The 17720-nt window shown below is 50.6% G+C and overlaps 1 protein-coding gene across 5 annotated transcripts in view; it reads left to right on the top strand.

Annotated features, from left to right (window-relative positions):
- PTPRN2 (protein tyrosine phosphatase receptor type N2) overlaps window positions 1–17720 on the top strand; it is a 406465-nt gene that overhangs the window by 380599 nt on the left and 8146 nt on the right. For all 5 annotated transcript variants that reach the window (XM_081038718.1, XM_081038717.1, XM_081038716.1 and 2 more), the window contains 4 exons: window positions 3905–4024; window positions 4983–5149; window positions 10348–10401; window positions 12441–12505. In XM_081038718.1, coding sequence (XP_080894844.1) covers window positions 3905–4024; window positions 4983–5149; window positions 10348–10401; window positions 12441–12505 — 406 coding nt within the window. The remainder of the gene's footprint in view (window positions 1–3904; window positions 4025–4982; window positions 5150–10347; window positions 10402–12440; window positions 12506–17720) is intronic.

Genomic DNA, 17720 nt, shown 5'->3' with positions numbered 1-17720 from the left:
AAACAAACAATGCTTTTCTGTCTATGGAGAGGTCCTGGAAGGACTTCTGCCAGGCAAGCCTTTGATAGCATTTTTCTGAGTTACCTCTTTTTACAGAAATAGTCAACAATCTGTTAAAATATGTATTGTTTTCAAGGAAGCATCAACTAGAAGGAAGGCTGTACTAGGGGCCTCGAGGGTACAGAGGGCTGCCAGCCAAGCATCTCTTCTTCAGGGAGCTGATAGTCGGCAGAAGAAAGACGCGGGAGCATCAACAAGGACGCTACGAGGTAGAAAGGGCTGTGTCACCAGAGGAGGAGCTTTCTGCAGGAGGAGCCAGTTGCCTTGTGGGGAACAGCCTGGCCAGCTTCCCTCAGTCAGCTCAGGCTCTGAGGGGTTTTGTTCTTTAAGTACCTCAAACCCAGAAAAGACTTCGGATGAAGAGACTGCGGTTTCTTTCCATCTGCTTAATTAGCCTAATATATGAAACTTCGAGTTGACATTTCCAACTCCACGAACAATCAGAGGGTGGAGTGGAGGCCGTGTGCTACCACGTGTGTTGGTTTCCTGGAGCAGCCGGAACAAAGCACCACAAAGCGGACAGCTTCAGACACCAGAACGTCTTCTCACAGCGCTGGAGGCCAGGATCTGAGCGTGATGTGTTGGCTTCTTCCCAGGCCTGGTGAGGGGGACCCATGTTCCAGCTTTCAGTGTCCCAGCGCCTGGGATTTATGTTCACGTCGCTCGTCTCTGCCCCTTCTCCCTGTGTACCTGTCTCCACATGACATTGTTCTGATAGGAGCACGAGTCATTGGATCAGGACCCATCCTGATGGAGCATAACATCACCTTTTTTTATTGGGGAACAGTATGTTTCTCCAGGGCCCATCAGCTCCAAGTCATTGTCCTTCAGTCTAGTTGTGGAGGGCGCAGCTCAGCTCCAAGTCCAGTCGCCATTTTCAATCTTAGTTGCAGGGGGAGCAGCCCACCTTCCCATGTGGGAATTGAACCAGTGACCTTGGTGTTGAGAGCTCACGCTCTAACCAGCTGAGCCATCCAGCTGCCCCTCGGCCAGCTCAGTGGCAGCTCATTGTCTTCAATCTAGTTGTGGAGGGTGCAGCTCACTGACCCATGTGGGAATCGAACCTGCAACCCTGTTGTTCAGAGCTCACACTCTAACCGACTGAGCCATCAGTCGCCCCAACATCACCTCTTTAACTCAGTCTCGTCTGCAGAGACCCTGTTTCCAAATAAAACCACTCACAGGTGCCAGCCGCAAGGACTTCAGCATATCTTTTTGGGGGAACAAAATCCAACCCATGACAAAGCACAGGGTGGTCTTATCAGCAGTCAGTAAATTTACACAGTTGGGTGAACCAGCCACCAGTGAGCGTTTCATGTCACTTGCGCAACTGTCTGAACTAGATCACATTAACTTCACCTGAGAACCAGGTTCCCATCAAGCTGTGTCAGCTGTGTCGTCATCGCGAGTTTCTTCTCTACGTCACCATTGAGTGACCCAGCCTCGGGTGGGCTCCAGAGACCACAGCAGGTGGTGGCCGTCATGCTTCCTGACAGCCAAGAGCCACCAGGCTCACCCCCAGCAGGCCCTGACCCTCACGACACCCTGGCTGGCCAACCAGTGGTGTCCGGGTGCCCCAGCCGTACAGGTGGAGCTGGCACGGCTGCGAAGCCACCACAAAGGGGCCCTTCCCACCTCTTATCTGAAATACAGCCGGCTCACGGACGGGTCCTGCGCTTCCAGCCCATTTTTACTCCATGTTGGCAGCTCTGCTCTGACCCAGGGGTGCAAGCACCTGCTTCCCGGTGTGGAAAGTCACCCGCTTTACGCCCAGGGAGGACAGCAGGACGCCACGGTGGGACTCTTGGCACCTCCAAACATACTAGCTGCTCAATAACTATGCCCGCGAGCCAGGAGACCACGAGAACCCTGTCCTCTGCCAGTGAACGAGTGCTGGAACTTGTGCTCCTGCAGTTGAAGTGTCCAGGTCTCAGGCAAACGCCTGCCTTTCTCAGGGGCCCCCACCAAGACCAGGTAGGGACTATGGGGCGTCATGTAGTTTCCAGAAGAGAAGGACTCCGGTTGCGCTGAGGTTGGTCACACCAGTGGACCTTTCTGATGCTGGGCACCGCCCTGCAACAGACACACTGAGGAAGACGGAAATAGTGAGACCTGCGTGTGCTGAGAAAGGAGCCAGTGAACTGGGGTTTTCAGTAGCATCCTGGGTCCCGTGAGAGTGCAGCTGACTGTCTCAGAAGGTGCCGGAGTCCAGCGTCCGGGCCCCAGCTGGTGCCCAGGTGGGCAGCCTGTTTCTCTGCTTTAGTAAATTCCTGTCTGTGCTTCCACACAGTGACCAAAAAGGAAATATTATCCCCACGAGTGCCTTTGGGATTGTTTGCTTAAATTAGGTTTCATTTGGATTTAATCTTACCCAAATCATCGGAGAGCCTGGCGGCCCAAGTGGAAGCGCCGTGTGTGGACCAATGAGCGTGCTGCTCGCCCGGAAGCACCCTAAGTGACGGGGCTTCGTAATGTCACACTTGGGTGGCACAGTGGAGGCCCGGGCGATTAGTTTATGGTCTCGCTCATTGTGCTTTTATTACACTCATAAAATCCGTGTTTCTCCTCATTTTCGTAATGGCTTCAGTGAGCCCCTCCACCTTCTGAAGGCACATTAGTGGTTGTGTGCCGGGGCCAATCAGCAGCCTGCAAAGCTGCAAGTCAGACCCGAGCCTTGAATTCACAGCGTGCAGCTGGCTCTGCACCAAGGAAAAGGGAGCGGTCCAGGCCTGAGCATCATTCCTGTTTACCTGTGTGCTTTGTCTTAAACACGTCAGTGGGTTCCATTAAATTCCAACATAAATGGTCCACCGTGAGGTGCCTGTCTGTGCCACGTGATGTGGAAAGAGGGAACTATCGTGCATGTGTCTAATTTCTAAAATATAACTTAAGGGGGGGTTTAATGACATGAACTCTAAAGAGAAAGCATTTTATATTTGAGATATGTTTTAAATAACAAGATTGTAATTGGATTGTTACATGGGTATTTAAAGGAAATAGAAGCTCTCGCAGATACTAAATTTACATGTAAATGCTTGTAAATACTTCTGTGCAGTTAAGGAGAGCGCTGCCGGAAGGCAGCCCATGTGCACTCCCCGGTGACTGAGCTGATGAACCCGGCGGTGCCACCACTGCCCACACCCTGGCGGTTTCTGTGCCTGCGCTCCCGGCCACGGGCCTGGCACCTGAGCTGGAGGCTTTTGTGTCTTTGCCAGTTTTGCCATGTTTCATGTGTGTTCAGTTGTTGACTGTGTCACAGAGTTGTTTTTTATGTGCTATTATGAATTATTAAACCGGTTTTGGATGTTCAATAATTCACTTGAATAGCTATATTTTGGTATGAATAATGAAACTGCAGTGGTGGGCGCTGCTTTCTGTCAGGCTCTCTGAAAAGAACCTTCCAGAGCTTCTGATGGGAGAGCAGCTTCACAGAGCGAGATGCCTGTCTAGTGACGCAGATAGTGACGACTACCAGGAAGTGAGCATGTCAGCTGATCCCCGTCTGCGGGGCTGGGAGCTGGCCGTGTCCTTGTGGCTGCTGAGGAGGCAACTCCGGACGCCATGTCTGTTTTGGGTTGCATTCTGGGAAGTTCCCTTCGCAGAGCAGACATTGGCAAGTCACACTGCTGAACGTGGAACTGGGGAGGTTTTAAAAGGCGTGGAATGAATTAGCTAGATTTTGTAAAATATTTCATGGAATGTGCAAAATATGGGGCCAGTGTATTCAGAGCTGTGAGCGCAGCTGCAGAGCAGAAGTGTGTAAGGAAAATGGGATACATGTCCTGCGGGTGTGCGAATGTGGGTGGTCACTACCAGTCACGCCATGGCCGTTCTCTGTGTGCAGATGGTGTGGGAGAGTGGCTGCGTGGTCATCGTCATGCTGACCCCCCTGTCGGAGAACGGCGTGAGGCAGTGCTACCACTACTGGCCAGATGAAGGCTCCAACCTTTACCACGTCTATGAGGTACTTCACCAAGGCGCCTGCCCTGGGCCCCTGCCCCCTGTAGCTGCCCCATGCGGCCAGGTCCCCACCGGGAGCCGGGGAGGCTGGCCCGCAGGCATCCCCAGGGCCCATGGTCAGGGCCGCCAGGCCCTCCAAACAGCTGGCTCACTGTGACTGTGGCATGAACTGCATGGTCCTCGTCTCTGAAGGTTTATGAATCCAAATGCAGACAGAAAGGACCAAACAGATGACCTCACAGGGTGTTCCGTTGAGCCAAGTCCTGGGAAGAGGCCTCCTGGCAGGTCGGGCTTTAGAAAGAACCTGCCATCTGTGGTGTTCTCCCACTCTGCTCATGGGCTTATGGCGACCTTTTTATTTGGGGTACATGCTGGCAAAGTATATTTCTCTTGCTGGATTTTCCACCCACATCAAAATCGGGCAGTTAAACAAGCCCAGATGCGTATGTTGGCTCTGCTCTGTGGTCAGATGCCCACATCCCTGGCAGGGACCATGTCAGAAGCTTAAGGGTCAGTCCTGAATTGTAGTTGTGGTACTTGGGTCATGCAAATGGGCTTACCCCCAAGAAGCACCACACTCAGGGCCATGTGACGCTCTGGGTTCAGTTTCTTCGTCCAGGTGGAACCCCACTGGTGTTTCTGTGCAGGAATATCATTTTTCTCTTGTGATTTTTCTTGGAGGTTTATGTGACTTAGAAATATAAAAGGCAAAAACTGAAATGGTTTTGGATTATAACACATTTTTCTGATTATTTGACTATTAAGCCCCTATGTGACATTCAAGAAAAACCCATAAAGTTGCCCTTTGTATAAAAGTATTAAAACTGAGAAGGCAGGAGGGGCCCTTGAAGCCAACGGTCAGCCCATCTGCGCTATGAGATGTGTGGTCTCAACCCTCCTAATCCTCTAAGTGGCCGCCCCACGACGCCTGGTCTGTCCCCTGTCCCCTCTCCTCCTGCCAGGTCAACCTTGTCTCCGAGCACATCTGGTGTGAGGATTTTCTCGTGAGGAGCTTTTACCTGAAGAACCTGCAAACCAATGAGACGCGCACGGTGACCCAGTTCCACTTCCTGAGCTGGTATGACCAGGGCGTGCCTTCTTCCGCGAGGTCACTTCTGGATTTCCGCAGGTACGACAAAGAGCCCACTTGCAGGCCGTCGCAGTTAGCGTGTGGACAAGCAGCAGGGAGCAGACCCGCTGGGAGATGGGCCATCTATTTATATGTACAAATTCTCAATGCATTTACGTTATATATAGGGAAGGGGGAGGGGAGCTACATTAGCTACATGTCATTTACATATTAACTGCAAGATGATTTGAAGTTCTAGAGGCATTAAAATGTAAGAGAAGAATAGGTACCTTAGAATTGTGGAATATGATCGTGCTTTTTGATAAGATTCTCCAAGAGATGAGTCCCAAAGATGTTGATGAATGAAGCCCAGATTTTCAGTTTGGATGCTCGTCTGCTTAGAAACGATGATGAGATGTAACAGGTGTAGGCCCTGATTCTAAAACCGACGGTCTTGGCCGAAAGCCTGGGTGTAGTTAGCACATGACTGTCTGTATTTTTAGTGCAATTTTGAAGCTGACAGTTTTAAAACATCCAGTCTTTTGTTCATGCTCTAGTCAGCTAGTCACCCGGTGGGTCGTCTTGTTTCAAAGTGTATTTATTGAACTGTTGAATGCTAGATTCCATCTTGCAGGAAGATATTGACAGTACAAAAAAAAAAAAAAAAAGCAACACTTGACAAAAAGGTTTGATTGTACCTCCCAGTGGGACAGCCGTTGGCTACCCCGGCTGTTGGATGATGGTGAGTGAATAAACAACCACAGAGAAAAGTAGGTGTTGAGCAGCACCCACAGCCGAGGTCTAAGTCTCACAGACCCTCTTACACCTAACTGACTGGACACCTACCTAGTAAGGAAAACAGGTAACTATTCAAAACAGGAAGAAGGAGATGAGGACAGGTGCTGCTTAATCACATTACGATCATAAAGGGATTCGTGTCTGAACAGGTTTCCACCCTGGAGGCCACAGCCATGTCACCGAGGGAGGTTGAAAGGCAGGTGTTGTCATAAAGATGGGCTTCAGGCTTATCTCTGGACTCCTTGATTTGAGTGTTACAGATGCGTAGGTTATTATGAAACCATTTCTTTTGCCTTTCAGTCCAGTTATTGGCATAGTTCTTTGGGCCCAGTAGCATGTGAAAGAACGCAAGGGGAGACATGCATTTGGTGTCACATCCACAGACACACTCCGTGACCGTGTCCACACCCACCTCCTCTCCTAAAGAGGCAGAGGCCACATCGAATCCCAAACACACCCTCCAACAGTGGCCGCACACTCTTCCTTCCCAATCCATCCTCGTTTCCTAGCCATCACCTAGATTTTCTTAATAGAAATTTATTTCTAAAGACATGCTATCTAAAAATCTTACCTGGGACACATTTCCTGCGATAGTCTTCAAAAATTAGCCATTCCTGGCAAGATGGATGTGGCTACAAAGATGGCGGTTACCCTAATCCCGTCTTTTCGCTCATCCGTGTGTTTGTCGTATGTGTTCACATCCATGCATGGAATTTATGCTCCATGACTGACCCATGCTGACAATTCTTCCTGAAGAACGATCAGATTCCGCAAATCCCCTTTGTCTAGAGTCGTAGCAGATAGGACTCGAGAAGGTTTCTGTTCAGTTAAAAGCAACACGAAGCCCCAGACACAGCTTTAAAGTCTCATTAGAATCGAAAGATTATCTGGCCGGCCTCGTTTGTCACTACCGAGTGAGTGGTGAGAGGTGGCCTCTCACTACTGACTGGACAACTGGTGTGAATGGTCACGTTCTCAGAGGGCATCACGCTGAGACACGGATTGCTGCTTTGTGGTTTTCTGTGTAAAACAGTACAATGGCAGCCCAGTTTCAGCAACGGGGAGGTGACAGTGGTTCTGGAGACACCGGTCGCTGCAGTGCAGCCGAGTCCTCATCTTCCTTCAGTGGGCCTTGGCCGTAGTGCAGCCTTCACCCTCGCTGGGGCAGGCAGCCAGAGCATAACTAGCAATATCTGGAGCCCAGAGGAACGCATTTACACTTTAAAGAGAAGCTGCTCAGCTAGGAGATAATTAGCACCCACGTGAGGGCTCTGCCTTAGAAGAATTCTCTCTCTGTCTGTCTCTGATACTCACTCTTGCTGTGGCAATGACATCCATGCTCCTGCTCACTGTAAACATGGGCAAACCCTTACTTTGCCAGCTAATTAGCGGTGGCCAGTGTCATTTTTGTGACGTTGCAGCTAGTAATATGAGCCCAGTTGCATAGTCACAAAAGTGATCGTTGGAAACTGTGACTGTACTGCAGGGACAGTGTGGGAAGCCCCTTTTCTGAGCCTCTAACAACCTCTGACCTTTGCTTGCTGGTGGCTGCATGGCGGTCGCTTCTCACTCAGTGACCCACGGGTTGGTTTGTATTACTAATCATTCTTTCTCAGTGGATTCCTCCTGTGGACATATACATAATACCCGTTTTTCTTCATGTTTGCGACCTCTTGCTTCCTGATGATTTGTTCTGATAGCGTAAAATAAGGCAGCTGTGTATCGCCCGTCTGTGAATAACATGCTTCTCTATCTTGGGTCGACCAGATGAACGCTTTTGTGGACTATGGTGCTTCTGCCTTCCTGCTTTGGTGTTTCACGCTGTAATAACACAAGCACATGATTCTCTGTAAATAAATGCTAAACTACAGCAGCACCCTGCACTGACACTGCGCGTCTCGTGGCTGTTTGTGAATAGGGTCAGCGCGGGGTGGGCTGGCGTGGATATTAAAATCACAGCAAAGCCTTCCTAGCAGCTGCCAGGCAGCCAGTCAGAACACGCTGCAGAAAACAGAACTGAAATCTATGGACACAAGAACATGGGAGCTGCAGGGGTGGAGAAGCGAGCTGCCCACGTAGCCAGGGACCTGTTCTTACTGCGCTTTGCGAAACAGCTCAGCAGCTATAACGGTCTCTCCCGGCTGCTCACTGGCTCCTACAGTCGTGTTTTCTAAAGCCAGTGCAGCCGAAAGCCAGGCCTGTGGTCATGTTTATTTTTAATGTTCTTTTTTTATGCTGGCACCTGGCCAGTGACTGAACGTGCAGAAGCTGAGTTGAATCTTTACAAACAGGCTGGACAGCCAGGTGTGGACTGTAGCAGGATGTTGGAGGGGCAGAGCTGAGCTGGCCCAAGGTTAAAAGCCTCAGACTGAGAAACTCCCAGTAAAATCTTGTTTGAAACTGAAAGGCTGTAAAAACAGTGCCACCCTAGCTCTGGTTGGGCAGGTCAGCTTGCTCGATTCTGCACGCAAGCACCGTGCATGCACACAATGCAATACACACACATGTACACAGTACACTTATGCACATACACACGTGTGCATACACACGTGCACATACACGCACAAACATGCATGTAAAAACATACACACACGTACACTCGGCCTTGTTTGAGCTGCTGGGTTTCACATGCCCACACTCAAGGTACGTCCTTGAGGTCTGATGCCTATTTCATCAGCGTCCGGGCTCACATTGCCTTTACGGCCTGAGTCATGGGAGGTTTGGGGAGAAATGAGTGGATCTGCTTTCGTATCTGCTTTACTCTCAAGGGACCAAGAACTTTGGAGGCATTGTGGCTCACATGTACCATTGATTTTAATGACTTCACTTTGACTTTCTCCGCCTTTCCCCCCAAACTTAGCATTGCAGTGTACACAAACAGCAAGAAAAGGCTCCAGCTGAAATGGTGATGTGGCCATGGGGACACTGGACAGTTTGTTTGACCCTTATTTCTGGGTCTTCTCATTTTTTAATGATTTTAAGCAAATTTACATACATGTAATTCATTTTTTTATTTTATATTAGTTTTAGGTGCACAGTGCAGTGTGGTTAGGCATTTATGTAATTTATGAAGTGACCCCCTGGGAAGGCCACTACCCATTGACACCCTACGTAGTCTTTACATTATCGATTACATTCCTCATTTCACATCCCCGTGACTATTTTGTGGGGTATTCTCATTTTAAAGACACCTTTGGGGGTGGTCTTTCAATGCTGCGTGTTTTCAGAGGACAGTAGCCAGGTCCTGTGCTGCCCTGAGCGGGCTGGGAGCATGGCCCGTCTGAAGGCTGCGTCTTGCCTGGGCTCCTGCACCCCTCACGCTGGTCAGGGGGCTGTAGGCCTCACCTCAGCAGTGCCTCATTCTGTTCACGTCACAGAGGAAGTGTGACAACACAGTAACACTGAGGCTTAGCTGCACCACGCCATGAACTGAGTCTGCTCCCAGCCCCGGGCCTCACGGCTCACAGGGCTGGGAGCAAAGGAGCCATTGACTGAATTTTCACTTGCAACTATTTCCGTGCTGAGCCCGCAAGCCTATGCAAAGAAATGTGACATTTCCCCATTTCTGGTACAAGGAAAAAGATTTCTCTGTACTGTCATTCTTTTTTAACTTTCACCTCGTGGCTTCTATTGTACAAGTACACACAGTTCATTTTAGAACACACCCGCCTCATACATTTTTCCTTCCAATAAACCAAGATTCAGTCTTTGATTTTCTTTATTCAGAAACGTTTTACTGAGAATTTCGATGTACTTTGTGAGCACGTATACTTGTTTCACTGACTTCATTCCACAGTGAGTTTCAAATCAGCCTGTGTTTGGATTTAGGGCTTGGTTACAAACTCTTAATCTATGCTTCTTGTTAATTTTCATGAATTTTGATCTAAAATCTGCACAATGAAGTTGTTTTTAAACATACTCAAAGTTATAAGAGTGGAAAGACTTGTCTGAGGTTTGTCCATAATTTAGAAACTTTACAAAACAGACGGGTCTAAAGCATCTTGAAGATGCTGCTTTGAAACAATATAATAATGTTACATTCCAAGACAACAGCTAGACCATACGAAATTTTGAGCACACACTGCGAAATTCAAACATTTCAGTGAAGAATCCAGACACTCGTATCACAACAACAACAAAAAAGGTGAAATTAACTGTAGGAACAAGAGACAAAGAAGGGGGCAGGGGACAAGCTGAGGATCCCTCTGACCCAACACTTCCAGTTCATACCTGCAAAGGGAAAAGTGTAAGAATTCTTTGGAAAGCTCTGTTTAATAACTTGCATTGAAAAAAAAATAAATCTCTGAAAATGTGTGTAATTATTTTCTTTGTCAAAACAGGCTATTGCAAATTGATGTCCAAAATATGATTTACATACTTTGGCTTATTGGTGATTTTGGATAACATAGTAGAGAAGATGTAATACATAACCATAATTTCTGTATCTCTTTTTATTTCAGAAAAGTAAACAAGTGCTACAGGGGCCGTTCTTGTCCAATAATTGTTCATTGCAGGCAAGTACAACTTTTAACATGGATTAAGAAGTGTTTGTGCCTCAAAAAACAAACTACAATTAAATCCAGAAGTTGAACTTTCTGGTAGCTTAATAACTATACCTAACCAGTACTTCCAGTGGAAACCAAAGCTATGAGCTGAATTTTCTATGCCATTCGGCTAAATGAAGTCGTGTGTTTATGTCAGTGTGCTGGTCCAACGTACACATTCTGTGTGTCCTTCCCGGAAGCGCCTGTGCAGGGTGCTACAATCCGTTTCCAAATGCTTGTGTCTGCCACCTTACATGGTGCTACTGCACAAAAACTTTGACACAACATTTTTGGTCTGTGTCTCTGTCTCAGCCACCAGTTCGCGCAGCTGAGGTTTGGAAACACGCGCAGATGGTGAGAAACACTTGGGGACATTTTGAACAGAGACAAAAGGTGTGATTACACAGGTGGGGCCACCTCCAGTTTACGATGTGAGTCTGGGCCTTTGGGTGAAAATTCAGGGCTCATCCCCACAGTTAGGTCACACCCACACCAGCCAGAGCAGAGCCACTCACAGAAAACTCACTCCGTCTTCTCCTGGCTTTACATCAACTGTTCCTGCTAAAGAATCACACTCCATTGTCTAGAACTACCTTGTAGAATGTTCCTTTCTGTCTGGGATAAAGGAGAGACACATGTCCAAAGATCAAACACCACGCCTGTCAGGTTCAATCAAAAAGTGTGTGTGTGTGTGTGTGTGTGTGTGTGTGTTGCATGTATACATGTGTCTCTGTGTGTGAGTTTGTGTCTGTGTTTCTCTGTGTGTATGCTGTATGTGAATGTATATGTGTCTGTGTCTAGGTGTGTGTCTGTGTGTATATCTCTGTCTCTGTGTGTATGGGTGTGTGTGTCTGTGTTTCTGTGTCAGCCTATGAGAAGAGGAAGAGAATAGAAGGTTTGGTTCCCTCAAAAAGTAGAGTAGAATAACTTTTACGCACAAATGCACCCAGACGAGCTGCAGCTAGATGGAAGACTTTATAGTCGATCTCGAAATGGTTGTGGGAAGAGAAGTGAATGCACAGGAGAGAAGAGGGACAGCCCAGCGATAGGAAAGGCACCTGTGGTCCCTGGTCACACAGTGAGGATTAGATGCAGGACCAGCTCTGCTGCGTCTCCACGCAGAGAAGGTGACGTGTACGAAAGTATAATGTATGAATATTGACCTTTCCAATGCAGCTTTCTTCAACTCTTTGTTTGAGAAAACACGTTAGAGCCAAACGCAATGATCCTTGACTCCAGAAAGACTGACCCTGCAGTCTCAGCAGTGGTTTCTCGGGGTTACCGCCACCATTCCAACCAGAGACTGAAAGCATGGGATTTGTCCTTTATTCACACAATTCCTCAAGTCTGGAAATGGAAACATTTCTTTTTTCTTAGTCACAATTGGTTTTGCTAGGAGTCTAAATGTAAAGCGTCTGTTTGAAGCTGCTCGTGGGGAGAACAGCCACCTCTCTGGGACACAGCTGTGTGGGACGAGATGGTCACACATGCTTATACAGAAAGGATGGGCTGAGGCTACTTTCCCCAGAAAAGGAATCATTTTCTTTCATTTGCTATTGTTGAGGCACAATTCAGAACCTTTTTACAACTCCATCCAGATGGTAAATATTGCAATGATAGCCGGGGGTGAGGAGATTAAAGAGCCGCTAAGGACTGAGTGACGTGTACCCCGCGCTGCTGAGAGCAGGGACGGGCTGTCTGTGGTGGAGCCACCCGCCTGCTCAGACGCCTAGGACCCTGTGTCCCCTGCGCGAGGCTACGTGGGCCTCACGCCGCTCGGTGTGGACACAGAACACCAGGGCAGGACTCTGACAGCCCCTCGTGTCTTCATTCTTCTCCCCTGGCCCCCGACTCTTCCTCACCCACGTTCTCCCCCTTCTCTCACGTTTGCAGCCCTGCTCGCCCTCACGAGCCCCACTCAAACACAGAAGGAACTGAGCTGTCGCTGGCTTGGCTGGCGTGGGGTTACCGTGACGGCGGCTGTTTCATCTCTCTCCTTCTGTTGACAGCGACGGCGCAGGCAGGAGCGGCACCTACGTCCTGATCGACATGGTTCTCAACAAGATAGCCAAAGGTGAGACCCGGGGTGGCCGCCTGGCTGCGGCTCAGAGCGGGAGGGTGTCGCCATGGCAACCTGGTGTCCTGCTCTTAGAGGCCTCGGAAAATGAGCCGCCAGTTTTCCGAGTCATTTGAAAGCTGTTTGCAGCCAGCACGGTAATTCCTGAGGTGCTGCCTTTGTTACCAGCGTCCGACGGTGTGGACACCGGGCTTGGCACACGGTAGATGCTGAATGCACTCTTGCTAATCCTGGACGCACGTCAGGCGCCCTCGCCTGCCTGTGTGCGGTGTTCAGAACATCCTGGAAGGGATTTGCATGAGCCTTCCCATGATAAACTGTGTTTACAGACACACTCTAGAGGTGCCAAGACCTCTGGTAGCATTTAAACAGCTCATCCCTCACGAAGCTTTGCAGGCGCCTCCTCCGTCTACGTGAGGGGCTCGGCGGGCGTCTCCTCAGAGACCAGGCGCTCCATGGCCACCTGGCAAGGCTGCCAGTGGACACGCCTCGTGCGTCACCCCGTGAGGGGCAGTAGAGAAATGCGTCTAGGTTCTGTGACCCAGAATCTGGGTCCCCAGCTTACCTGAAAGACCCCGTCTTCCTGTGACACCTGTCAGTGTCCCATGCAACTTGGGAAAGAAGCGCTGAGATGGGTGACAGTTCCTGGGCCCTTTTACCCATGAGTGAGCCGTTCTCTACAACACATGCATGTACACGCGCACTCACGCACACACGTGTTCGTTCTGCACACGCTTCCACCTTCCAGAGTGTCCCGTTCTTCATCCTTTGCCCGGCAAAGGAGTTGGTAGTGATTACAGGGTTGAGTTTCTGTACGTTTTCACATAAATGCCAGCGACTCTGACACAGGTGTTTTCCTAACTCCATTTTCTTGTTGTTAAAAAGAAAAATAGAACATGTCTTGAGCCCATTGTTTGAAACGTAAGGACGAGACAGCTTGGATAAACTACCGAACGCCCCATAAGCGGTTACCAGCCTACCTGGCTGGGTGTCTGCTAGGAGTGAATGCAATTGGTTTGTCACCATCAGAAGTGACTTCAGGCCCCTGACTCCGCTCAGTGCTGCTGATGAGCCTACAGGCAGACGAGCGCAAACGCTTTGGCACTGCTCTCAGCAGCACGTCCGGGGTTTAGGCCAGGCCTTAATCGGAGCCCTTTCAGGTCAGACGTCATTTGTTCCCTGTCCTTTAATGCCACTGCGTCTCCTCAGATACGCCTCGTCATTGGAAAACTTGCAGTTACTGGGAGCTCGGAGCTCGCGATTGAATTTGTGTTTCTTTTGTTGTCACCCGCCTTCCCTTTTCCATCCGCCAAGCATGTAGCACCTCCCTTCCGTTACACCAAGCAGGAGGAGGATCCAGACCATCTTGTGTTTGTAAGGTCCTGGGCACACGTGGTTTCTGGGAACCTGGCAGCTGTGAGGGAAGGAGAGGCTGCGACGCTCTCTCCGTGTTTGTGGGGCCTGCCTGGCGTCCCCCCAGGGTGGGACCTGGACTGTAAGTGGCCCAGGTCCACTTCACAGAGAAGCCATCATGGAGCAGGTCCCCCAGGGTGGGGCTGACGACTGTCCCCCAGCAGCCCTGGAGCACCGTGCAATCAGATTCCACAGGACGAGTGGGCCAGTGTCCAACCATGTCGGCCCAGCCCAGCCGTGTGGAGCGGGCCCCAGAGGGCAGCCCCAGGCCTTGCCTGAGACTGGTCACCTCTCCTCCTGTTCCTGACCTGCTCCCCCCTGCTGGGGAGTGAAGGGGGGCACTGATCTGGGGCCGGGCTTGGTCTCGACGGAGATCAAAGGGCAGGGTGCCCCCTCCTAGCCGGCAAGGTGCCTTTCCCAGGCCACCACACTGAGGCCGCCCGCCTGGGGTTTTGTTCTGGCGCAGGCTCGTCTGGCCGCCTTTGTCTGGCCTGAGAAGCCGGAGGCCTGCTGCAGACCCCGTGTTTTCAGATGATCAAAGGCCCCAAGCCTGGACACCAAACCTTTCTTCCCATTTCCTTCTCTTAAAAAAAGTGAATTGCATGGGACCAAAGCCTCTGCAGAGCCTTCCTGCGCCAGGCACCCCTGCAGCCACCAGCTCCCACCAGACCCCAAACACATTTGCAGCTGTGGCCACAGCCCCCTCGGTCACACAGGCCCTCGGGGATTAGGGCTGCTTTAGGGCCTGTGAGGGGCAGGCCAGGAGTGGTTAAGTCCCCGCCCTGTGCCGACAGTGACGCAGCTGGAGAGCCGAGAGTCCCTTTGTAGCAGGAGAATTGGTTCCAACCTGTGAAAGTCTGTGGCTCCCTTTTTCTTCACTGCAAATGTGTTTCTAACTGACAGTAATATTTTGCGTCACAATTAGTGTTTAGCTAGCATGTCCTTCTGTCATGGAAGGACTTAGCTCAAATGTAACGATAAGTGTTTTGCAGCCAAGATCTCTTCCAAGGGTGTGCTTTTTAAATTTTTGTCAGTGGCTTTTCTTTACCCAGGATGTTGCTTTTTCTGTTTCATTGCTGGTTTTTAAAGGAGTTAACGTGGGAGCTTCCCAAAGACGATGTTTGTGGGTCACCCTGCGTTGCAGTCTGCACGGCCAGGCCCCCGGGCCCCCCAGCTGCTGTTGGCATTCAAAGCCCGTGTGTTTGGGGGACGGTTTCTTTTGTTGGTGGGGGCCCAGGACTGGGGTGTCACTCTGTGGCCTGAGCCATACGCTGTGGGCAGGTGGCTGGGCATGGGTTCCTGAGTGACCCAGCCGCGTGGTGACTGATGTGCAGTCCACGCGGCCGTCTGTCCAGCTCCCCACTCCTGTCTCAGCAGCCTGATCTGTGCCCCGTTTTCCTGTCACCTGGTGTGTCAGGGAGCAGCTCCTGTGTGAGGATGCGTGGAATCCTGTCCACTTCCTGTCTCTGTGACCGACAATGCGAGTCCCTCGTACGAGTGGCCACACAGCCCTTGTCCTTTGTGACTGGCTCATTCCCTGAGCAGTGTCCTCCAGGCCCACCCACGCAGGTGTCTGTGTGTCATGCTCGTTCAGGCTGAGCGAGGCTGCGTCCTGGCCACGCCACAGTGTGCTAACCCAGCCCCTGCGGGCAGCCACCTGCTGGCCCCGTCAGCCACAGGGAGAGACTGCGCACAAATGCATTTCCTGGGCACAGACCCACCTGAGGAACTGCTGGGCCAGCCGCTGACTCCATGTTGGACTTCCTGAGGGCCCGCCACACCGCCACCTCCTGGCTGCACCACTTGACACGCCCACCAGGGCTGCACAGGGATCTGGTGTCTCCACGCCCCCCAGCACTTGTCATTTCCTGGGTGAAAGCAGCCGTCCTAACAGGTGTGAGGTGGTATCTCATTGTGGTTTTGATTCGCATTTTTCTAAGGACTGGAGATGTTTTTTCACGTGTTTTTTAGCCATTTGGATATTTTCTTGAGAGAATTGTCTATTCAAATTGTTGGCTCACTTTTTCATCGGGCTGTTCTTGTTGGGTTGTAGGAGTCCTTATATGTTCTGAATTGAAGCCCTTATCCGACCTGTGCTTTGCGGGCAGTGCCTGCCATTTGGTGCAGGCATTTTCACACTTTTGCCCTAGTAGTTGTGTGCTTTGGTGCACAATTTAATTTAGATGATACCCACTTTATCTATTTTTCCTTTTTCTGCCTGTACTTTTATTGTCACATCCAAGAAATGTTGCTAAACCTGAGTCATGAAGATTTTCCTGTTTTCTTACAAGAGACGTTAACTCTTAACAGCAGGTCGAAGTAGCAGACGGGAGAGTCGCATTGGGCACCGAGGGCTTACACAGCAGGGAGGTTAGCCGGCCTGGCTGAGTGGGGCCGCCCCTCACTTTGCTTGTGAAGCACGACCATCATCCACTATGCGTAATGCCATTGATACACCTTTGTCCAGTAATGTCTTACGGCCCCTTGAACTTTCTAAACCCAGCACCCCCCCAGGGCTACACTGTTCAACGAGCCCCTCATGGCAACTTCAGTGAATGAAAAGGTATAGTCCCACTGGCCGCGTGTCAGGGGCCCAGGCTCACTCCGGGGTCGTGGACAATCCCACACAGCCCTCGGATTCATAATCCTGACCTGTGTTCCATTGTTCCATTCTGTGGTAGCCAGGAGCAAACACCGCCTCCGTTCTTCCAGAGGGTGGATTGCATGCAACAGGGGGCGTTTCTCCCACATGTGGCACATACTGTCTTTCTTACACCGCAGAGAAAAGACTGGGCGGGAACCTGCCGCTTGCAAAGCCTTCTGGCCAAAAGCTGGTAGCACGGGCTTGGTTTATGGAGTCGCCATCGTGAGCGGTGCTGGGCACACCGGGAAGGAGCAGCTCCAAGAGACGGGATTCTTTCACTGTAAAAATCGTTTGAATACTTTAATACTAATGTTCTATCCACGTTTTTTGTTTAATGGTTAATACTTTGTATCTTGAGCTAAAAACCTCTGTTGTCTTAAAAACATGTTGGGCCAATGTGTAAACCTGGAACCCACTGGCCCCTGTGTGATGAGGAAGGAACAGTGAGTGTAGTTACTGCTCACTGGGCAGTGACTGGACAAGGCCCTGGGGGCCGGGCCCGTGTCTAGGAGTGTGACACGTGGGTCCACTGCATGTCTGGGGTGGGGGGAGGCCCTGTTGTGCTTCGTGGAGGCCCCAACTTAGACCTGACCACAGGGCAGCTTGGCTCAGCACCTCACATTAACCTAGTGTTTGAATGAATACTCATGATGCTTCTCACCTGGAAAATACCAGAAGCTTCTGCACAGACTTACAGTCTGCCCTAGGCCCAGGGCTGGGGTTGCGGCTCCTGCCTTGCCTTCTAGGTGGCATTTCTCTGTATATGATGTACTTGTTCGACTGTGGACATGCGTTTCAGCTTGAGCGTGCACCCAGCCAGTCTGTTCTCCGGAGCCCGACATGGCTGCCAGCAGGACGGGACTTTGGGAGAGAGAATCCCATGTTCAGTGCGCCAGAGGGCGCCTCCTGGGACTGGAGGGTTTCAGTACACCCCGTTACCTTCAGTAAACCTTGGTAACATGACCAAGGGCACCGCCCGCCCCCCCCCCAGGAACTGTGCCATCGACACCGGCTTAGTGTCACACGCACCACGTCGCGGTGACCCTGGGGGTCCCAACCAGGACAGCCTCCCTGTGACTCCCATCTTTCATAAAGGACCATGGTGTGAGCTCCTGAAGCTCCTCCGTGTACACGCTTCACACAGATAATTATTCT

Source organism: Rhinolophus hipposideros (genome assembly GCF_964194185.1).
Source record: "Rhinolophus hipposideros genome assembly, chromosome: 25".
Classification (NCBI taxonomy): domain Eukaryota; kingdom Metazoa; phylum Chordata; class Mammalia; order Chiroptera; family Rhinolophidae; genus Rhinolophus; species Rhinolophus hipposideros.
This window is presented reverse-complemented; position numbering and strand designations above follow the sequence as displayed.